General features: G+C 38.9%; 2 protein-coding genes across 2 annotated transcripts in view; both read left to right on the plus strand.

Annotated features, from left to right (window-relative positions):
- The window catches only part of PRRC1 (proline rich coiled-coil 1), a 335,161-nt gene that overhangs the window by 108,022 nt on the left and 202,541 nt on the right, over positions 1–24,598 (plus strand). The gene's annotated exons all lie outside the window — the stretch shown is intronic.
- MEGF10 (multiple EGF like domains 10) overlaps positions 1–24,598 on the plus strand; it is a 197,997-nt gene that overhangs the window by 64,307 nt on the left and 109,092 nt on the right. Inside the window, exon 5 of the mRNA XM_007527819.3 lies at positions 15,872–15,964. Coding sequence (XP_007527881.1) covers positions 15,872–15,964 — 93 coding nt within the window. The remainder of the gene's footprint in view (positions 1–15,871; positions 15,965–24,598) is intronic.

Here is a 24,598-nt window from a genome sequence, read left to right on the forward strand (position 1 = left end):
CTTCTTTTGCTTTTTCAAGAACTTGTTGGAATTAATTTTCCTCAGAGTGTAGTTGGGAAATAATGTTTTTAAGGAATTTGTTTGCTTTTATATAACCTTTAGTTGAAAACCATGAATATTTATTTATACTTTCATTAGATCCCTTATTGATATTTTACCTTCTTGGGGTCCTTTTCCAGTTTTACTGAGATATAATTAGCAGATAGTGCTAGGTTAGTTTAAGATGTATCACATGATTTGATACATTTATGTCGTACACAGTGATGATGACAGTAAAGTTAGTGAACACCTTACATAATTGTCATTATTTTTGTGTTAAAAACATTGTATATCTACTCATTTAGCAAATGTCAAGATATAAGAAAATATCAATAACTATTTTCACCTGGTCGTATTTTGGGCCCCTCCAAGTTGTTTGTTTTCCATCACTAAAAGTCTAGATCTTTTGAGCAGCATTTTCCCATTCCTTCTACTCTCGAGTCCCTGTTAACTGCCACCTCTGTTTCTATGAGATCTATAATTTTAGATTCCTCTGAAAAAGTGTATCATAAAGTGTTTGTCTTTCACTTAGGATACTGCCCTTTGGGCTGTCCATGTTGTCCTGAATAGCAGATTTTCCTTCTTGCTCACACCTGAGTAATATTCTATCATACCTGGGTATACACACAAAGCATACATTTTATTTATCCAAACATTTGTCAAAAGACATTGTTTTATGAGTTTTCAGTTTTGCGTATTGGAAATAACGCTTCAATGAGCATGAGAGTACAGATATCTCTTCAAGATTCTGATTTCATTTCTTTCATATATATGTATGTGTGTATATATATATATATATATATATATATATATAGAGAGAGAGAGAGAGAGAGAGAGAGAGAGAGAGAGAGAGGAGGTGCTCAATCATATGTACTAATTATATTTATAACTTTTTGAGGAAACTTCAAATTGTTTTCCAGAATGTAATGACTGCACCAATTTACTTTCCCACAAATACTACACAAGGGTTCTTCTCTCCACATCTCTGCCAGCTATTGCCATTTCTTGTCTTTTTTATAATAGCTATGCTAAGAGGTATAAAGTGATACCTCATTGTGGTCTTAACTTGTATTTCTCTTGTTGTTCTTGATGTCATCATTGTTGGATAGGACAGAGAGAAATGGAGAGAGGAGGGGAGAAAGAGAAGGGGAGAGAAAGATAGACACCTGAAGACCTGCTTCACTGCTTGTGAAGTGACTCCCCTGCAGGTGGGGAACCCGGGGCTTGAACCTGGATGAGCCTTACACCAGTCCTTGTGCTTTGCACCACCTGTGTTTAACCTGCTGCACTACCGCCCAACTCCCAGATACTAGTTTTTTATCTGATTTATGACTTGCAAACATTTTTCATCATTCTGTAACTTTTTTTTAAATCATTTTGCTGATTGTTTCTTTTGGTGCAAAGAAACACTTTAGTTTGATGTAGTCCTACTTATAGGCTTTTGTTGCATGTGCTTTGATGATATGCTTATCGCCAAGAAGACCAATATCAAGATTTTCTTCCTATGCTTTGTTTTAGTATTTTATGTTTTTAAGCATGGTGTTTAAATCTTTAATCTACTTTGTTTTACATTTTGTGAGTTGTGTAAGATAGAAATCAATTTCATTTTTCTCCATGTGATTATCTAGTTTTTTTTCAAGACCTTTTATTGAGAGACTATTCTTACCCTCATTGAATATTCTTAACTCACTCATCAAATAGTGGCTGTCCGTATACATGAAAAATTTTCCTAGGCTCACCATTCTAATTCATTGGTCCATTTATCTGTTTTTATGTCAAATATATACTTTTTTTTTTTTTTTTACTATGACAACTAGACAGTAGAGTTTGAAATCAGGAAGCGTGATGCCCTCATTTTTTTTTTTATTTAAGAAAGGATTAATTAACAAAACCATAGGGTAGGAGGGGTACAACTCCACACAATTCCCACCACCCAATTTCCATATGCCACCCCATCCCCTGATAGCTTTCCCACTCTCTATCCCTCTGGGAGCATGGACCCAGGGTCATTGTGGGTTGTAGAAGATGGAAGGTCTGGCTTCTGTAATTGCTTCCCCGCTGAACATGGGCATTGACTGGTTGGTCTATACTCCCAGTCTGCCTCTCTCTTTCCCTAGTAGGGTAGGACTCTGAGGAAGCAGAGCTCCAGGACACATTGGTGGGGTCTTCAATCCAGGGAAGCCTGGCTGGCATCCTGATGACATCTGGAACCTGGTGACTGAAAAGAGAGTTAACATACAAAGCCAAACAAATTGTTGAGCAATCATGGACCCAAAGCTTGGAATAGTGGAGAGGAAGTGTTAGGGGGGTACTCACTGCAAACTCTAGTGTACTTCTGCTTTCAGGTATATATTTTGCAGTAGTTTATGGATACATGTGAACATATGCTCTCTCTCACAGAAACTGGTGTATATCTAGGTTTTGGGACTTTGTTAGAAAGTGAACCACCTGAGATGGAATTAGAGTATACTATGAAAGGAAAGGTCTCACCCAAGTAATGAAGCTGAAGGGTTGTCATTCCATACATGAAGTCTCTGGACACAGTCTGAGCTGAAGCATGTTGAGGTGGCAATTGTTGTGTTGGTTAGGTTGTGATCAGCAGATGCAATATTATTTTATATGGATTGGGAGAGGCATGCGGGAAAGTGGGCCCTATAAAAAAAGGTTTCAGGACTGGGGGAAATATAGGCTCTATAGTGGAGATGTGAGGTTCCTGCTGTCTTAGGGTTCAAAAGGACAACCAATAGTTAATGTTATCATCACATTATTTGGTAATTGGGTTAACTTTGAAAAGTCCTTTTGAGGGAGTCGGGCTGTAGCGCAGCGGGTTAAGTACAGGTGGTGCAAAGCACAAGGACCGGCATAAGGATCCCGGTTCGAACCCCGTCTCCCCACCTGCAGGGGAGTCGCTTCACAGGCGGTGAAGCAGGTCTGTAGGTGTCTATCTTTCTCTCCTCCTCTCTGTCTTCCCCTTCTCTCTCCATTTCTCTCTGTCCTATCCAACAACGACAACAACAGTAATAACTGCAACAATAAAACAAGGGCAACAAAAGTGAATAAATAAATAAAATAAATATTAAAAAAAAGAAAAGTCCTTTTGTTAGGGTTTTCTATATAGTACCCAGTATCTTGTATATAGCTGTGCCACCGGTTGCTTCTGATCTACTTGGTCTAGGCTTTTGAGAAAGTCTGCATATCAAATACACAGCCTATAAATTAAGAAGACTCAGTCTGTGTTCTAAAAACTTCGAGACATACAATTAATTTTCCCCCTCTCATATTAATTAACTAGTGATTTATATGACTACATTTTTCTAGGAGTGTACATAAACACCATTCCCACCACCAAAAGACTGTGACCCATCCCACCCCCCCACCCCCACCCCCCATGGGCCCAGGAAGCTGCATGTCTACCCCTCACCACAGGGTTTTTACTTTGGTGCCCTACTTACAATTTGGTCAGGTCCTGCTTATAGTTTCCCTTTCAGATCTTCTTTCTCAACTTCTGTTGATGAGTGGGATCATCCCATACTCATCTTTATCTTTCTGACTTAGCTCACTTAACATAATTCCTTCTAGCTCTGTCCAAGATGGGTCAGAGAAGGTAGGTTCATTGTTCTTGATAGCTGCATAGTATTCCATTGTGTATATATACCACAGCTTTCTCAGCCACTCATCTGTTGTTGGGCACCTGGGTTGCTTCCAGGTTTTAGCTATTATGAATTGTGCTGCTATGAACATAGGAGTACACACCTCTTTTTGGTTGGGTGTTATGGAGTCAATTTTATTAATTTTCTCATGATTACATGCTTGGGGTATTGTGTAGTTTCATACATACTTAAGGATTCTTTGTTTCTATGAAAAAATGTCTTTTTGATAGTTAATCTTAACAATTATTGCATTGAGTCTGTAGATTGCTTTAGGAAGTATAGGAATTTTATAACAATATTAATGAACATAATATATCTTTCCATTTATTTGTTCGTTCATCAGCATCTTATAGTTTGTTTTTTTTTTCAACTTCAGTATCACTTTATTGAGGAATGTTGTTTTATAGGATTTTTGTTGTCACAATAGTCCAGTTTCATATGTCCCAAAGATGGGTGCTACCACATCTGGCCCTCCACCAAACTGTCATCTTCCTCCACTGAATGTCCACAGGGACATTCCCATATCTCCATAGTTATTTTATATATTTACACTACAGCTAAGTGACTAACAAACCATTGTATTACATTATTTAAGTATTTAAGTTTGACTGTTGATATTTTTATATATTTTCATGTTTATAATTAGCTATTTTTCATTTCAGCCTTAAGTACTACTTTTATAATTTCTTGAGAGAATTACCTATGTTTTTATTTGCCTGAGGGCATTCCTTAAATAGTGGGTTTTTGTTTGATTTTTTTTTTTTTTTGCCTCCAGTGTTACTGCTGGGGATCAGTGCCTGTACTATGAATCCACTGCTCCGATAGACATTTTTACCATTTTATTGGATAGAGAGAAATTGAGAGAGGGGGAAGAAAGAGGGAGAAAGACAACATTTTTAATCCACATAGAATATGTTGTCCAACCCTCTGGGAGTATGGACCCAAGGTCATTGTGGGATGCAGAAGGTTGAAGTTCTGGCTTCTGTAATTGCTTCTCTGCTGAACATGGGCATTAACAGGTCGATACATACTCCCAGTCTGCCTCTCTCTTTCCCTAGTGGGGTGGGGCTCTGGGGAATCAGAGCACCAGGACACATTGGTGGGGTTGTCTGTCCAGGGAAGTCTGGTCAGCATCATGCTAGCATCTGGAACCTGTTGAAAAAAGATTTAACATATAAAGCCAAACAAGTTGTCGACTAATCATGAACCTAAAGGCTGGAATAGTGCAGATGAAGAGTTGGGGGGGTCTCCATTTTGTAGCTAGCTAGTAGACATTTTATTTTAGTTATATTCCAAAGGGCCTGTTGGCTAAACTAGTTTTTTTTTTTTTTTTTTTCCCTGAGCCTGAAATCTGATATGCAGGTGGATCCAAGTTTTTTCTGGGGGAGATGATGTCATGGCTGGAAATAGGGCAGAAAGCTGAATCAGGGAAGAGAATAGTTCCCAAATATAGGGAAAGTGTTTAGATATTATTGACTTTAAACCCCATTGATTTGATGTGATCTGGGGCCCATATTGATTTTAAGAGATTATGTGACCTCTGCATCCCTGTAGATCTGAGCTCACATTCTGTGGCCATGACTAGGGACATTCCAAGCTGCCCCAATATCAGGACCCATCTTCCTCAAGTGTAGCATAGAGTATGTTGTCCAGCCTCCCTTCAGAGGATGAAACATTCCCTATTGTTGTTGATGCAAGCTGAGGGCAAGGTCCTATGGGGGGCGCACAAAGGGGTCTATTTGTTGTTCCTGATAGAGATAAATGGTAAGAATGGAGAGAGGGTTTTAATCAAGGTCTAGGCCCATCATGCCTGTTTGGGAACCTCAAGCCATCCTGACTAGGGCCCCAGCTGATGGGGTGGCCTGATAGTGACATACGCAATGGTATCAGAGTCCAAAAGAAATGTCTAGGAGCCACCACCAAAGAGGGAAATGAGGTGAGGATGCAGCGTGAGAAAAGTGGTAACCTTAACTCTCATTGCCACTGTTCTTTTAATTTTCACTAGGACCAACCGTTACCAGAAGTAAAGCATCTGGAAATGAGTATCAGCAAGATGAAATCAGGCAGACAGAGTGAAACGCTGTGTGGTGGAAAATTATTGTGGCAAAGAATATTTGTGAAAGAATTCCATGACTCTGTAAAGAGTGGTCGGACCAAAAGGAATGTTGTTCTAAAAACAGAAGAGCCTGGCATGATACTTCCTGTAGAATCATCATGTTTTCCTCACAGACATAAGGATGACAGGAGTAAGAGAGAGATAATTTACTCCAAATGAAGGCACCTTCCTTATGGTTTCTTTTTCTAAACCGTATACTGAAGATTTTAAAATTCTTCTTACATTGAGTTAGATTTCATTGGCAATGTCCTAATAGTTGTAGGCTGAGTTGCTAGGTAAATGTGTTCAGGAAAAGTAAAGTTTATTCTAGTACTTATTAAATTTTTAAACTATGGCCCATTAGGATTATATTGCTTACTGTCTTAAGTCTGATTTATCTTAAAGAGATACAATGTAAGAGTTGTGGCCAAAATAGATAATGCCAATGTATGTGTGGAATTAAGAAGAAAAAAAAAAGCCTCTCTATTTTCAAATGAATAGGATTATGTGATCCACAGATGTCATTTGAATCCCTTGTGTGAGATCCATTACAGTAGTCTATTTCAACAAACTTATTCCCTTCTGTGTACACCATTTATAATACTTTATAGAAGAAAAATTTAGTAGAACATTACATTGTGAGTTTTTAGTATTAGCATTTCCCAAAGTAAATATGCCTTGGGAGTATCCTAAGTCAATACAAGCTTTTGAAGAGCCCATCCACCAATGATCACAGAGTGTAACTGAAATTACAAAGCATGTACAGTGTTTTGGGTTAGCATATATATATTTTTTAAATCTGCCCTTTTGTGTATAGAGAGATGTTTCTCTTCCCCATCCTGGAATTTCTCCTCATTCTAGTTTTCTTTTCTCTTTCTTTTTTTCCCTTTCTTTCTTTCTTTCTTTCTTTCTTTCTTTCTTCCTATCAGCTTTATTGAGGTAAAATTGTCATAAAAATAACCCTGCACAAATGTGAGTGCACAATTTGATATATATCAACATATGCATCCAACCGTGAAACCATCATCTCAGTCATGGTAATGAACCTATTTATCATACAAATTCTCCATTACATCTCTTTGTATTTCTCTCATCCAGTAACTAGGTAAGACCAAGAAACTACTGGTCTGCTTTCTATCACCCTAGATTAGCTTGTATGTTCTAGCCTTTCTATAAATGGAGTCATGCAGTATGCTCTTTTTGTATGTCTGTCCTCTTTCACTCAGCATACTCATTTTAGGATTCATCCATATTATCATCTCATTATTTGCTATTAAGGAGGATGTAGAAAAGGGTAGGGATCAGATATATAAATGAATAACAATACCTGTCAAAGATATTAGAGAACTTGCTATTGTTCATTAACTTTAGAGTTATAAAACTCTTAGGAATCAGAGTTTTTAATTTTTATTTTATTTATTTATTTATTAGATAGAGACAAGAGAAATTGAGAGAGGAAGGAGAGATAGAGAGGGAGAGAGACAGAGAGATACCTGCAGTCCCACTTCTCCACTTGAAAAGCTTTCCCCCTGCAGGTAACATGAGTGCTTAACCAGGTGCATCACCACCTGGCCCCCAGTTTTTTTTGTTTGTTTGTTTTGTTTGTTTGTTTTCCTATGTGCATATATCTGGGTTTCCAGTATTCTATTTGAGTCGGTGTCTTACTATCCATCTATGCAGTTAATATATACAGACTACTGGTAACTGCTGTGAAATCCTGAGCCTAGGCATTGCATCACATAACTTTAGATGGGGTAGAAGAAAGGAATATAAGGCAGCTATTATTGGCCACTCTTTCCTGAAAATTTGTTACTAGGGTGTGCCTCAGCTCAGTCTTTCCTTGGTGAGACCCTTTTTGATTTACTCTTATTGGAACCAAGTATTTTCTTCCTATAGATTACACAGTATTTTCACTTTACTGAGATACAATATACATACATACATACATACATACATACATACATACAATTCAACCATTTGTAGTAGATAATTTACAGAGTTCTACAACCATCACACTATATTGGAACATTTTTACCTTCTCAAGGAAAAGATAATCCCTCTTCCCACTTGCTGCTCCCTCACATTCTTTATTCATCTCAGCTCTGGACAGCCACTAATATACTTTCTGTTTTTCTGGATTTTCTTATAAGGGCATTACATATAAACATAATCACTGGATATCTCTCACAGTATTTGACTTGTACCTCTTAGTAACCCTGCCTTCTGCTCTGTTTTTATTGAGTTTGAAAGGCCTATAAATGACCTGCTCTTAAGAATCAGGACTTCTACTCTACCATCTTTGTAATTTATAGTGGTGCCTGGCAATTTGTCTGACATATCAGTAAATGCTAAACTGAAGGGAAAGATACTTCTTTTTTCTTCTGTAAACAACCATAGTAGGGAAGACTGATCATAATGTATAAAAATATGATAACCACATGAGATTCTGTGAAGATTTAGCATGTAGTTGGCTTTAAACAAAAATATGGAATGGGTGAGCTTTATGATAGAAGTTAATGTTTTCCTTTTTCTATCTTGTTCATTTTAATTTTCTAACCTTTGACTCAGACCCAACACAATTTCTATCATCCTTTCCCTTCAAGCTAAAAGCCCCAGTTAAAGCCCACCACAGGTTTTGGTTCACTGGCAGATGTGCACAGGGCTTAATTCTGTCTTTTAATGCTAACTCCAAATACTGATGAGATAATTCCACCTTCCTAATCTCAGTTGCCTTGCTGAAAACAATGTAGGAATGATATTTAGTAAAGGCACTTTTAACTGTATAAACAGGTGCCAGGTAGTGGCACACTTGGTTGAGCACACATGTTACAATGTGCAAGAATCCAGGGTTTAAGCCTCTGGTCCCTACCTGCAGGGGAAAAGCTTTGTGAGTGGTGAATTAGTGTTGCAGGTCTCTCTCTCTCTCTCTCTCTCTCTCTCTCTCTCTCTTCCTCTCCCTCTCCCTCTCTCTGTCTCTCTCTCTCTCTCCCTCTCTCTCTCTCTCCCTCTCTCTCCCTCTCTCTCTCTCTCCCTCTCTCTCCCTCTCTCTCTCTCTCCCTCTCTCTCCCTCTCTCTCTCTCTCCCTCTCTCTCCCTCTCTATCCATGCCCCTTCTTGATTTCTGGCTGTCTCTATCCAATAATACATAAAGATAATAAAACTTGAAAAAAAACTTTATAAACATTTTAAACTCTATAGTAGCTCAGCATAAAAACAAAAATGAGATTTGTGTCATTATCTTTTTTTTTCCATGAAAGCAGAGGTAAAGGAACTTTTGAGGGAAGACAAAATAACTGATTCTACTGTATAGCTATTCTCAGGAGATAATCATCCTTGAAACATTTTTTTCAAATTAATTTAAGTGATTATGTTATATTCTTTAAGGTATTAGTAGGACCTGTCTTTAGTCTGTTTTCTCTCATTTTTTTTTCTTTCTTCCATTCTCTCTCTCTTTGCCATATTCTGGGTGTAAATCCAAAAGAAAATATATATGGCATAAGAGAAAACTATTGAGTGTTTTGAGTGACTCTCAGTATGAAAGCCAAGTATTTGCAAGGAATGGAATGAGGTCTATGGCACTGTTAATGGGATTTAAATGGATTTAGGAACTAAGGCTGAAACAAGAGCCTAATTAGAAAAGATTTCAGGGTCATCAAGTCAGTCCTCACCTGTCCATCAGGCAGACAGGCTGTCCACAGCTTTCACTTCAAAGATGTGTTGTGTTCTTCTCATCACTGCCCCTTGTCTTCTAATTCTTGAGGGAGAAACTGATGGAACTGTGTGTTTTTAGGAGTGTACTTGTGTGGGTCCAGAGATTTAGTTGGTGTTTGGTCCTTTAAAAAGTACTGATATTTATAGTTTTATTTTTAACTATTTTTTTAAATATTTATTTTATTTATTTATTCCCTTTTGTTGTCCTTGTTGTTTTATTGTTGTAGTTATTATTGTTGTTGTCATTGTTGGATAGGACAGAGAGAAATGGAGAGAGGAGGGGAAGACAGAGAGGAGGAGAGAAAGATAGACACCTGCAGACCTGCTTCACCGCCTGTGAAGCGACTCCCCTGCAGGTGGGGAGCCTGGGCTCGAACCGGGATCCTTATGCCGGTCTTTGTGCTTTGCGCCACCTGCGCTTAACCCGCTGTGCTACAGCCTGACTCCCTATTTTTAACTATTTTTAAAGATTTATTTGAGAGAAAGAGAGAACTAGAGAGGGAGAGTGAGAGAGAGAGAGAGAGAGAGAGAGAGATACCAGAGTACTGAGTACAGTACTGAGTACTGAGAACTGAGTATTGCTCTGGCACCTGGTAATGCTAGGGAGTGAACTGGGAGCCTCTGGGAGTCTCAGGTATATGAGTCCTATGCTATAAGGACCTACCTCCCCAAGCTATCTCCCCATCCCATAATTTTCTTTAAAAGAAATATGAAAAAAATAACCCACATTTTGCATAGTTTGTCTTTGTTAGTGCTTTCCAAATTTTAATTGCCCCGTCACATGGATTTTGCTAGCCATGGAAACACTACACCCAGAGAAGATGGTATCTGAAGTTAAAAGAGGAAACATAAGGCTACGATAGGGTCTAGCTGTGTGATTCTTCTAGAGGAAGGGTCTGTGTTATCACATATGCAATAGTTAGTGTTTCAGGGTCTTGGTGAGTTGGAACATTAGCCAGCATAAAGTATTCTTTCTTTTTTTTTAACAGAGCATTAAATGTTTAATAGTCCATTAGCATAAAATCTTTTTTTTTTTAATTTGGGAATATTTTCTAATATGCCTCATTCCACTAACCAGATGCATGTTGTGTTACTGAAATTCATAGAGGTGCCTGGTCTTTTGACCCTACCAGAGTCTAGTAGGTTTTGCACCTAATTCTTTGGAAATGTCAAGCTTAATCACTCTATAATGATCAGTTAAACAGTCAGCCTTATCTCCTCATGGGTCCTGTGCATAAACATTTAGAACAATTAGAGGGTGAATTACTTCTTGATCCCTTCTGAGTGGTGGTGGAGTGTGCCATTCCTTATTAAAAGGGGGCAGTGGTAATTTTTTAAATTTTTTTATTTCTACTTTCTTTTTTCTTTTTCTTTTTTATTTAAGAAAGGATTAATTAACAAAACCATAGGGTAGGAGGGGTACAATTCCACACAATTCCCGCCACCCAATCTCCATATCCGACCCCATCCCCTGATAGCTTTCCCATTCTCTATCCCTCTGGGAGCATGGACCCAGGGTCATTGTGGGTTGCAGAAGGTGGAAGGTCTGGCTTCTGTAATTGCTTCCCCACTTCTTCTTCTTCTAGCGTTTGCCCTTCTTCCATAGCCAGTCAACAGCATCAGGTAGAGCCTGATGTAAAGTTTCGAGACCTCCTTTGAATCTGGAGAGGTGGCAGTCGTTGACTATGTGGGTCATAGTCTGTCTGGAGCCGCAGGGGCAGTTCGGGTCGTCTCTGGCTCCCCAGCGATGGAACATAGCAGCGCACCGGCCATGGCCTGTTCGATAGCGATTGAGGAGGGCCCAATCATAACGTGCTAGGTCAAAGCCAGGTTGACGCTTGCAGGGGTCTGTGATGAGGTGTTTGTTCTTTACCTCAGCTGACTGCCAGCTCTGTTTCCAAGAGACTGGAACAGAGAAGTTCAGTGTAGATGTAGGGGACCAGATTGGGTGACGAGACGTCAAGCGTTGAACAGGGTGGGCGAAGATATCCGCGTATATTGGCAGGTCCGGTCGAGCGTAGACGTGGGAAATGAACTTAGATGATGGCGCATCCTGACGAATATCTGGTGGGGTGATGTTGCTAAGAACTGGCAGCCATGGAACCGGGGTGGAACAGATATTTCCAGAAATTATTCTCATGGAGGAATATAATTTGGAATCGACCAAGTGGACATGGGGCTACGGAACCATACTGGGGCACAGTATTCTGCAGTGGAATAGCATAATGCCAGAGATGATGATCGTAGTGTGGAAGCGCTCACGCCCCATGAGGAGCTGGCCAGTCTTGCAATGATGTGATTCCTCGCGCCCACCTTTGCTGCAGTTTTTGTGAGATGTTTGTGAAATGACAGAGTGTGATCGAGAGTAACACCAAGATAGACTGGCTGGGCTTCATGTCGGATTCTCGTATCGCCAAGCTGCACATTAAGCTCACGCGAGGCTGAGGCATGGTGTAGATGGAAAACAGATGATACCGTTTTTGCAGTGCTAGGGATTAGTCGCCATTTTTTACAGTAATCAGATATCAGAGACATGTCTTTCGTGAGTGTTTCCTGACTGGTCTGTCCATACTCCCAGTCTGCCTCTCTGTTTCCCTAGTAGGGTGGGTCTCTGGGGAAGCAGAGCTCCAGGACACATTGGTGGGGTCTTCAGTCCAGGGAAGCCTGGCCGGCATCCTGATGACATCTGGAACTTGGTGACTGAAAAGAGAGTCAACGTACAAAGCCAAACAAATTGTTGAGCAATTATGGACCCAAAGCTTGGAATAGTGGAGAGGAAGTGTTAGGGGGATACTCACTGCAAACTCTAGTGTACTTCTGCTTTCAGGTATATATTTTGCAGTAGTTTATGGATACATGTGAACATATGCTCTCTCTCACAGAAACTGGTGTATATCTAGGTTTTGGGACTTTGTTAGAAAGTGAACCACCTGAGATGGAATTAGAGTATACTATGAAAGGAAAGGTCTCACCCGAGTAATGAAGCTGAAGGGTTGTCATTCCACACGTGAAGTCTCTGGACACAGTCTGAAGTGAAGCATAAAGTATTCTTAAGCCAGGGGTAGGGAGATATCCGGCCTACAAAATCACTTGTGGTTGCCAAGGCAACCACAGACAAGACTTGAAATTCAATAAATCTAGGAAGTTTGTTTTTCAAATCAATATTAAATGCTATTTTTATAAATATTTATTTATTTATTATCTTTTGTTGCCCTTGTTGTTTTATTGTTGTAGTTATTGTCATCGTTGTTGGATAGGACAGAGGGAAATGGAGCAAGGAGGGGTAGACAGAGAGGGGGAGAGAAACATAGACGCCTGCAGACCTGCTTCACTACTTGTTAAGCAACTCCCTTACAGGTGGGGAGCCGGGGGTAAATGCTATTTTTTAAGTTGATAATTTTGTAAAGGTCATGAATGATGTTATAAAAATACAAATATCCCTTAGCAGAAAAAAAACAAACTTTTTTTACCCCAGGTACTAAGTATTGCACTCTTCCCATTGTCTCCCTCTTTTCCTGCTGTTTTTGTGGGTCCATTGTCAAGACAGTTATTAGATGTGGAGAGTCCACAGCTGGCAAGATGAGGGCATGGGGCAGTGATGGCACTGTGTGGCAAATCCAATATTGTGTGGAGATTCTGCACCAGAGTAGTTGAATTTTGTGCTCTTTCTTTCTAGAATCCATTCCAACAGTATTTCCCAATTATTTAGATAATTATTTATTTGACTTCAGGCTTCACTGTGATCCCATTGGATTTAGCTGTAACTAAGAAAAAAAATCATTGGGGAAGTAGATTTCCCCTTCTAATTACCAGTTTCAGGAAAATTTGTTTTCTGATTCATCCACATGTGCTCTAGATTATCACCACAAAGTTTTCAATAAAAATCTAGCTTTTAAAAACACCGTCTTGGTATTTTTTTTCTTCTGTTACAACTGGCTGGATTCTTGAAGGTCTTTATCAGTAATCAAACATGAGAACATTTATATGAGTATTTAGAAACCTTCAGATATTCTGTAGCTGATCTCCTTTCACATTACATGTAGGAACTCAACTAATATTCGTTTAAAATTGCCAAAGCAACTAAGAACCAGTAAAGTGGACTATAAGCATGTACGATTCTGGTTCCTAACTCTCAGGAGTCCATGTTTAGCTCAACCACTCACGTTTCAGCCTGACTCCCATGGAATTTGAGGAAGCTCTGCTGTTGTGGTATCCTTCCTTCTCTTCTTCTCTCCCTTTTTTTTTTGTCTTTCTTCTTTTTTTTTCTTTTTTTAAAAATTTCTTTATTGGGGAATTAATGTTTTACATTCAGCAGTCAATACAGTAGTTTGCACATTCATAACATTCCCCAGTTTCCCATTTAACAATACAACCCCCACTAGGTCTTCTGTCATCCTTCATGGACCTGTATTCTCCCCACCCACCCACCCTAGAGTCTTTTACCTTGGTGCGATATGCCAAATCCATTTCAGGTTCTACTTGTGTTTTCTTTTCTGATCTTGTTTTCCAACTGGCATGCTAACTAGTTATGCGACCCCCGAGTGGTCGGCGTCTCCCAACTTCTTAGAGGGACAAGTGGCGTTCAGCCACTCAAGATTGAGCAATAACAGGTCTGTGATGCCCTTAGATGTCAGGGGCTGCACTGACTGGCTCAGCGTGTGCCTACCCTACGAAGGCAGGCGCAGGTAACCCGTTGAACCCCATTTGTGATAGGGATTGGGGATTGCAATTATTCCCCATGAACAAAGAATTCCCAGTAAGTGCGGGTCATAAGTCCCTGCCCTTTGTACACACCGCCTGTCACTACTACTGATTGGATGGTTTAGTGAGGCCCTCAGATGGGCCCGCCTGGCAGAGCTCTGAGAAGATGGTCAAACTTGACTAGAGGAAGTAAAGGTCATAACAAGGTTTCCGTAGGTGAACCTGCGGAAAGATCATTAACGTGTGAGAGGAGAGTGAGCGTTAAGCATGAGGATACAATCCTTACATCTAGCATCTTTGTTTCAAGTTCTTTCCAAAGTTATTGCTTGTAGATGCTGCATCTATATAGACTTTCTCCTTTCCATTTGTTTTCTACCTCTTGTTTTTGCTTTATTTTTATCTAAAATGCCTTCCCATTGTATCTCTTTATGTCAAAATATTTCTAAGAAAGACCTTGGAAGTCATCATTTTGTGTGTGTTTATCAGGTAACATGTAGAGCTATATGTACACTGAACCTACACAACAGTATAAATTACATAACATGAAAATATTTTTTTCTATTATATTAAATGAAAAGTAAAATTTAAAAGTATTATTTTGGAAGGAAAAACATGTAGGATGATATTTCTGAGATGTTCTTCATATATAAAAATATTACTAATTTACTAATTACTAATTACTAATTTACTAATTACTAATTTACTAATATTACTAAGCTTGATAGGGTGTTTAATTTATTAGTAAATGTTTTGATAGTGAATCTGTTTTATTTTCATAAGAAAACACAATTTAATAAAACTAAGTTTCTGAAATATAGGTTACCTTTTCTCCTATCCTTAAATAAACTTTTAAAATATACTCTCCCAAAACATTTTCAGGTTGTTCTCAAAATTATTCATATTATCATTTTAGAGACCATCTAACCAATGTAAGTGACAATAGGGTTGAAGATGACACTGATGTTTAGCACAGCATTTTTTTTTAATGTTCTCTCTATGAGTCCCCCTGGACTTTGCTTTGAGATTCATCAACCTACCCATTCAGTCATGGTGACAAGCATACGCCTTTTATCTTTATGGGTAAGATAACTGAGATCATACCTAAATGTTCTTGAGTGGAAAAGAAATTGATATTTGTTATTTTTCTGATCTGGGTGACATTTTAAAAATAATCCTTTCAATGGATAAAGGAGCCTGCAGTTTATCTGTATCCCAGTTGTAAATAGCATATCCACAGAGAAATCTGCCTATTGTTTATAGTCAAGGTATTGGAATACCTCTGGTTCTGGAATACTTCTGGTGCTGGAATCTTGGTGTGTGTATGTATGAGTATACACTCATTCCTCTTAAAACAAAGAAGATGTATTTGGTAGTCGCTTATGATTTTAAATGGATTAGATGATTTTCCTTGAAATTTCTTTTCTAATGTAGCATGAAGAGAATTAAATGGTGGAAAATGAAAGAATTTATTTGGAGACATAAAAATAAGAAGAGGAATTGTTTGCTTACACATTGGGCTATATGAGGACTGGGGAATGGATTGAACAAAATTATCTAGCATGCATGTTGTTTTTAAGTGATACTTGAGACTGGGATGTGAAACAGCTGTGTTGTTGGTTTTTTTTTTTTTTTCTTGTGCCAACTTTCCTAATTTGATTGATTTTCCTCTCTGACAGCCCACTGTGCTGATAAATGTGTCCATGGCCGCTGCATTGCTCCAAACACCTGTCAGTGTGAGCCTGGTTGGGGTGGGACCAACTGCTCCAGTGGTAAGTTTCCACCTGCTGTTGTCTGTCTCAGGATGTTTTTGCTGGATTGGCCCCCTTGTCTACAGATTAACCTAAACCATGGGTTTCCTTCTTCATCTCTATGCAGAATACAGTGTGGATTCCAAATCTACTACATCAGTACTATAGAGAGCTGTTGTTAAATGTGTTTAGAAAATGGTACTTGAGAAAAGGGTGACTACAGAAATGTGATGCTGCAGTTACTATCTATGTACTTCAATGTATTTTCTAAAACGGGCCCAAATTTAAATTTCTTATCTTAGTAAGGCAGTTGAATTAATTGCATAGCTATCTATTGGACAGATTCTAATTTCTGTTTTCACTGTACTTGTTGATTTATATAAGAAACATTAAAATTTTTTTTGGTTATTAAAATCTACCACCTGTTAGTCTGAATTAAGAAATAAAATTCAGCACTCCCAGAACACTCAGAAGTAAATAATATATTTTGGGTCCAAAAATTTTGGGTGAATATATTGTTAGTAAATGAAAATTCATAAACATTTTGGCATGGGTAAAATAATATAAAATATCTGTCTCATTAAGTTAGGACTTTAAAAAGATAATATCTCAGACAAAACTCATGTTGCATTTAAAATCCTGTATCCACTATAATGAGGATTAAATGATGGAGTAGCATGTAGTACCATTGCTTTTCTAAATTTCACAGCTAAAGCTTAAGTTTTCTGGGTAACTTGCAATTGGTCATGTAATTGCATGTGCTTCCTCTTTCTTTATACTTCTTTTTGTTTTGAAAAAAAAGTCAGAGGGAATTAAAATGCAACTAAATTGGGATGCATAGAATGTTACATTTAGAGAAAGCAAATAACAATTAGAATTTAGTAGGCTCTCATGACAGCACAAATTGGTCCTCATTGCTACTAAAGGATTTTCTGAAAGGATTTAAGTTGTCTACATCGTCTGTTTTTAAGAACCTTTACTGCTTACATTTGAAACTGGCAACATGACTCTTTATCTTACTAGAACTTCTTGTTGTATACTTGTGATCTTTTGGCTGTCCTCAAAACAGCATCTTCAAGGGGAGTCTTGGGCTGTCTGTATACAGATACTGCTTGTGAAAGAGCCTTTTATTGCATTTTAAACAGAGTGGAGTGTGTGTGTGTGTGTGTGTGTGTGTGTGTGTGTGTGTGTGTGCCTGGTGAGATTCCAAGGTTTCCTGTTCCAATGGATGACTGTCTTGGAAGGCTTTGTTTTGCTTCTGTTGGAGATCAGGAGAAAAGTGGGCATTTTGTTCACATGCTGTTGAGACAAAATGTTTGGGATGTGGGATTTGGCTCATGTCCATTTTTCTAGCTGACTGACCTCAAATGCAATGTTGCTTTCATTAACTTTTCCTGTTTAAAAATCGGTTGCCCTACGCACTTTGAAGAAAAATAACATTACTATATGAATGAGAGGGGAAAGAGATGAGTAGATATATTCTGCATTGGAAAAAATCAAAGTTTGTTACTAACTGCAGAGCAAGAATGTAGTGGAATAATTTCAGTTGTATTCATACTTTGTCTCATAGGAGCTGTGGACTATTTCAAGTTAAGAGATCAGATGAAAGAGTGTTTCTGTAGAGAAAACAAAAGCCTATAAGGAATTTAAACTTTCTAGACTGTCTAGAAAAATAAACTGTCAGTTATTTATGAAATTTACTGATTTTTTAATGACACCTCTAGAGTGATAAGAACACATATTCTTTCTATATAGAAGGTGATGTTGAAATTATTTTTATTTCATTTTACTTTATTATTTCCAAAAGAATTATGGGGTCTGAGAAGTGGCTTAGTCAGTGGAGTGCTCACTTTATCATATGTATGGATCGGGGTTTGAGCTCTCAGCCACCACATGGAAGTACCAAAGAGGAAGTTTTGAGAGTAGTGCGGTAGTGTTCTGATGTCTTTCTTCTTTCTCTTTCTCTCTCTCCCTCCCTCCCCCTCTCCCTCTTTTTCTCTCCTTCTATGCATTTCACTTCATATATGGAAAAAAAAAACACAAAGAATCTGTCAGTAACTGTCAGGCTAGCAACACGAGAGAGACAGAGATAATCCAGGAACCAAGCTCTTGGTGGTGAGGCCATTCAAATCTTTATTCATCCAAATGCCCTAGAGTCAGGCAGTAGCACACCTAGTTAAGCCACATGGCGCAAAACCTCAATGGTCAGCTGTCAGCCTCCCAGTCCACCAGTGAGCTCCTTGAGCCCAGAAACCAGAAGCCCCCAAGTCGGAAATGGAAGTGGCTTGACAATACCATACATGGTTAGGAAAAGGGTGGAGAAAGGTAAAAGGGGCCTGGGAAAGTTAGGGACTTCCTTACCAACTGTTGCTAGGGGTTTAACTGGTAGGATTAATAATACCCTGCAGGGAATTAGGGAGGAGACCTTTCAGGCAAAACAATGATATGTAGATAAGGGAGCAGGCCATAGTATCAGGAATGCAGGGTGCTTTGTGACACAGGGAGTCTGATAAGATGAAGCAAACCTTGGGGAGTATAGTGTCCATCGTTCAACCTCTTAGTAGAGAGAGATGTGCCTCTCAGGTCAAGCCCTGCCAAGCTCAACCACATCCTCACAATTTCCCTCTAAGTAACTATTAGGTGGTTTTATTCATATTTGAATTTAAGAATTGAAACATAAGCTGGAAAGAACAAACAATAGAGGTAGCCAAACTATCTCTAAAACTTTGTGAGAACTTCGGTGGTTATTATGAAAAGCTGCAGGGGGTAGGGGAAGGCAGACCATTAGTGGATACAATGTGGAACTATACTCTGTAATCTTATAAATCATTAATAAATCTTAAAAGAATGCCAGAAGTGGTGGAGTTGTGTAGGCACAAAGCCCTAGTGCAGACCTGTTTGCAAGGAAAAAAAAAAAAAGATATATGTAGAGAGCAAAGCACCATTTCATTATTGTGAAAATAAAACAAATAAAGATAAACACAGCTCTTTTTTTTTTTTGATGTGGGTTTATAAATACAGCAAGTTTATTAGGTTCTAAAAAACTATGGTAGCAACATAAGATAGAAAAGACCAACCAGCCATGCTGCATAAACCATGCTAATGTGTGGGTTGCGGGAGAAATAGCAGTGACAGGAACAGAAAACCAAAAGAGCCGAATTTCCACCAAAACCTCCACTAAGTAATCTCTCATTCCCACAATACCTCCAGAGTTTATGTCCTATGCTATATGTCTGTTGTATGCTGATGATGTGAGCCTTATACATGACATAGCCTCTCTTCTTTTTATCGTCATTAAAGTATTTTGTATTCCCAACACTCCATCATGTGGTGCTAGAGATCTTAACATGGGTCCCAGGTTCCTCTTCACACATGGAAGGAGTGTACTCTACTTAATAAATCACTTCCCATGCCACTGAAATAATTTTTTCCCCTTTCTTCCTTTTTTTTTTCTTTCTTTTCTTTTTTCTTTTCTCTTCTCTTCTCTTCTCTTCTCTTCTCTTCTCTTCTCTTCTCTTCTCTTCTTTTCTTTTCTTTCCTTTCCTTCTATTCCCTTTCTTTCCCTTCTCTTTTCTGTTTTTTTTTTTCCTTTTCTTTTTTGTCTAGAGTAATGCTCAGCTCTGGATATTGGTGTGTGGGAGACTGAACCTGGGACCTCTTACATAATAGTTCACTGCACAGCCATTCAGCCCACACTGAGATGTGCTTTGCAAGTGTTGTTTTGAACTTATAGAGTAATAGCATAAATAAATATGGACATATATCTGCACTATTTAAAAGGGTTATGGATAAACATTTTGGACACCATTTTTTCTGTTTTTTAAATTTCTTTATTAGGAGATTAATGTTTTACATTAGATAGTAAATACAATAGTTTGTACATGCATAACATTTCTCAGTTTTCTACATAACAATACATCCCCCACTAGATCCTCTGTCATCCTTTTTGGACCTGTATTCTCCCTCGTACCCACCCCAGAGTCTTTTACTTTGGTGCAACATGCCAATTCCAGTTCAGGTTCTACTTGTGCTTTCTCTTTTGATCTTGTTTTTCAACTTCTGCCTGAGTGTGAGATCATCCCCTATTCATCCTTCTGTTTCTGACTTATTTTATTTAACATAATTTCTTCAAGCTCCAGACAAGATGGGCTGAAAATAATGAAGTACTATTTTTAATAGCTGAACAGTATTCCATTGTGTATATATACCACAACTTACTCAGCCACTCATCTGTTCTGGGACACCAGGGTTGCTTCCAGGTTATGGCTATTACAGATTGTGCTGCAATAACATAGATATACACAGATCTTTTTGGGTGGGTGTGCTGGGTTCCTTAGGATATATCCCCAGGAAAGGAATTGCAGGGTCATAGGGTAGGACCATTTCTAGCCTTCTGAGAGTTCTTCAGACTGCTCTCCCCAGAGGTTGGACCAATTTACATTCCTACCAGCAATGCAGAAGAGTTCCTTTGACCCCACAACCTCTCCTGCATTTCTTGCTGCAATCTTTTTTGATGTATGATATTCTCACAGGAGTGTAGTAGTTCATTGTTGGCTTTATTTGCATTTCTCTGATAATCAAAGACTTGGAGCATTTTTTTGATGTGTTTCTTGGCCTTTTGGATCTCATCTGTGGTGAATATTCTGTCCATATACTCTTCCCATTTTTGAATGAGGTTATTTGTTTTCTTGTTGTTGAGTTTGGCAAGCTTTTTATATACTTTGGTTATTAAACTCTTCTCTGATGTATGGCATGTTTGGGTAGTGGTTTCTTTTGCTATGCAGAAGCTTTTTAATTTGATGTAGTCCCATAGGTTTATACTTGCCTTAGTCTTCTTTGTAATTGGATTCATTTCATTGAAGATGTCTTTAAAATTTATGCAGAAAAGAGGTCTGCCAATATTGTCCTCTGAGTATCTGATAGTTTGTGGTCTAACATACAAGTCCTTGATCCACATGGAATTTACTATTGTATTTGGTGAAATATAGTGGTTCAGTTTCATTCTTCTGCATGTTTCAACCCATTTTTTTTCAACAACATTTGTTGAAGAGACTCTGTTTTCCCCGTTTAATAATCTGGGCACCTATGTCAAAGTTTAGATGTCCATAGGTGTGGGGGCTTACTATCAATTCTATTCCACTGGTCAATATGTCTATTCATGTTCCATTACCAAGCAGTTTTGATGGCAATGGCCCTATAATACAATTTGAGATCTGGGAGTGTGATGCCTACTGTTCTGTTCTTTCTTCTCAAGACTGTTTTGGCAATTCTAGGTCGTTCTGGTTCCAGATAAACATCTGTAGCATTGGCTGTATTCTCCTAAAGAATGTGGTTAGGATCTTGATGGGGATAGCATTAGCTTTGTATATGACTCTGGATACTATATTCATTTTGATGATGTTAATTTTACCAACCCATGAAAATGGAATCTCTTCCCACTTATTTGTGGCTTCTTCTGTTTCCTTGAGTAGTGACTCTTAATTTTCAGTATACAAGTCTTTCACTTCTTTGGTTAGGTTCCTGCCCTTTTTTGTAGGCCATTGGCTTGGCTTGTATGATAGTTTTAAATCCATTCACTTTGAGTCTGTGTTTGCCTTGTTGGTGAATTTCCTGTAGACAGCATATTGTTGGGTTGTGTTTTCTGATTATCTTCCTATTCTGTGCCTTTTAATAAGTGAACTCAGGCCATTGACATTTACTGATATAGTAGATTAAAGACATATTTTTTAATTTTATTTTTTATTTAAGATAGGATAAATTAACAAAACCATAGGGTAGGAGGGGTACAACTCCACACAATTCATACTACCCAATCTCCATATCCCACCCCCTCTCCTGCTAGCTTTCCCACTCTCTATCCCTCTGGGAGCATGGACCCAGGGTCGTTGTGGGTTGCAGAAGGTGGAAGGTCTGGCTTTTGTAATTGTTTCCTCACTGAACATGGGCGTTGACTGGTCGGTCCATACTCACAGTCTGCCTCTCTCTCTAGTAGGGTGGGTCTCTGGGGAAACGGAAATCCGGGACACATTGGTGGGGTCTTCAGTCCAGGGAAGCCTGGCTGGCATCCTGATGGCATCTGGAACCTGGTGGCTGAAAAGAGAGTTAACATAAAAAGCCAAACAAATTGTTGAGCAATCATGGACCCAAAGCTTGGAATAGCGGAGAGGAAGTGTTAGGGGGGTACTTACTGCCTACTCTAGTGTACTTCTGCTTTCAGGTATATATTTTGCACTAGTTTATGGATACATGTGAACATATGCTCTCTCTCACAGAAACTGGTGTATATCTAGGTTTTGGGACTTTGTTAGAAAGTGAACCACCTGGGATGGAATTAGAGAATACTATGAAAGGAAAGGTCTCACCCGAGTAATGAAGCTGAAGGGTTGTCATTACACACATGAAGTCTCTGGACACAGTCTGAGCTGAAGCATGTTGAGGTGGCAATCGTTGCGTTGATTAGGTTGCGATCAGCAGATGCAATATTATTTTATATGGATTTGGAGAGGCATGTGGGAAAGTGGGCCCTATAAAAAAAGGTTCCAGGACTGGGGGAAGTAGAGGCTCTATAGTGGAGATGTGAGGTTCCTGCTGTCTTAGGGTTCAAAAAGACAATGGATAGTTAATGTTATCACATTATTTGGTAATTGGGTTAACTTTGAAAAGCCCTTTTGTTAGGGTTTTCTTTTTTTTAAAATTTTTTTTTTATTTAAGAAAGGATTAATTAACAAAACCATAGGGTAGGAGCAGTACAACTCCACACAATTCCCACCACCCAATCTCCATATCCCACCCCCTCCCCCGATAGCTTTCTCATTCTCTATCCCTCTGGGAGCATGGACCCAGGGTCGTTGAGGGTTGCAGAAGGTAGAAGGTCTGGCTTCTGTAATTGCTTCCCTGCTGAACATGGGCGTTGACTGGTCGGTCCATACTCCCAGTCTGTCTCTCTCTTTCCCTAGTAGGGTGGGGCTCTGGGGAAGCGGAGCTCCAGGACATATTGGTGGGGTCTTCAATCCAGGGAAGTCTGGCCGGCATCCTGATGACACCTGGAACCTGGTGACTGAAAAGAGAGTTAACATACAAAGCCAAACAAATTGTTGAGCAATCATGGACCCAAAGCTTGGAAAAGTGGAGAGGAAGTATTAGGGAGGTAGTCACTGCAAACTCTAGTGTACTTCTGCTTTCTTACTTTGGTGCCATACTCCAAACTCAGTCAATTTCTACTTTGTGTTTCTACTTCTTTTTTTTTTTTTAAATGCATAACATTCCCCAGATTCTTGTTAGGGTTTTCTATACAGTACCCAGTATCTTGTATATAGCTGTGCCACTGGTTGCTTCTGATCTACTTGGTCTAGGCTTTTGAGAGAGTCCGCATATCAAATACACAGCCTATAAATTAAGAAGACTAAGTCTGTGTTCTAAAAACTTCGAGACATACAATTAATTTTCCCCCTCTCATATTAATTAACTAGTGATTTATATGACTACATTTTACTAGCAGTTACACAAACACCATTCCCACCACCAAAAAACTGTGTCCCATCCCACCCGCCCACCCCCACCCCCACGGGCCCAGGAAGCTGCATGTCTACCCCTCACCACAGGGTTTTTACTTTGGTGCCCTACTTTCAATTTAGTCAGGTCCTGCTTTTAGTTTCCCTTTCAGATCTTCTTTCTCAACTTCTGTTGATGAGTGGGATCATCCCATACTCATCTTTATCTTTCTGACTTAGCTCACTTAACATAATTCCTTTTTGCTCTGTCCAAGAAGGGTCAGAGAAGGTAGGTTCATTGTTCTTGATAGCTGTATAGTATTCCATTGTGTATATATACCACAGCTTTCTCAGCCACTCATCTGTTGTTGGGCACCTGGGTTGCTTCCAGGTTTTAGCTATTATGAATTGTGCTGCTATGAACATAGGAGTACACACCTCTTTTTGGTTGCGTGTTATGGAGTCCTTGGGGTATAACCCCAGGAGAGGAATTACTGGATCATATGGAAGGTCCATGTCTAGCCTTGTGAGAGTTTTCCAGACTGCTCTCCACAGAGGCTGGACCAATTTACATTCCCACCAGCAATGCAAAAGGGTTCCTCTGTCCCCACAGCCTCTCCAGCATTTGTTGCTGCTGTCCTTTTTGATGTATGCCATTCTTACAAAAGTGAGGTGGTATCTTAATGCTGTCTTAATTTGCATTTCTCTGACAATCAGTGACCAAAAGCAGTTTTTCATATGTTTGTTAGCCTTTTGGATCTCCTCTGTAGTGAATGTTTTATTCATATCCTCTGCCCATTTTTGGATGGGGTCATTTGCTTTTTTTGGTGCTAAGTTTGCTGAGCTCTTTATAGATTTTGGTGATTAGTTTCTTGTTTGATGTATGGCATGTGAAGATCTTCTACCATTCTGTGAGGGGTCTCTTTGTTTGTTTAATAGTTTCTTTGGATGTGCAGAAGCTTTTCAATTTGATGTAGTCCCATTGGTTTGTTTCTGCTTTAGTCTTTCTTGCAATTGGGTTTATTTCATCAAAGATGTCCCTGAGGTGTAAGTGGGAAAGTGTTTCACCAATGTTTTCCTCTAAGAATTTGATTGTTTCTGGTCTAACATCCAGGTATTTGATCCATTTGGAGTTGATTTTTGTTTCTGGTGAGATAAAGTGGTT

This window comes from Erinaceus europaeus, chromosome 2 (assembly GCF_950295315.1).
Source record: "Erinaceus europaeus chromosome 2, mEriEur2.1, whole genome shotgun sequence".
NCBI lineage: Eukaryota > Metazoa > Chordata > Mammalia > Eulipotyphla > Erinaceidae > Erinaceus > Erinaceus europaeus.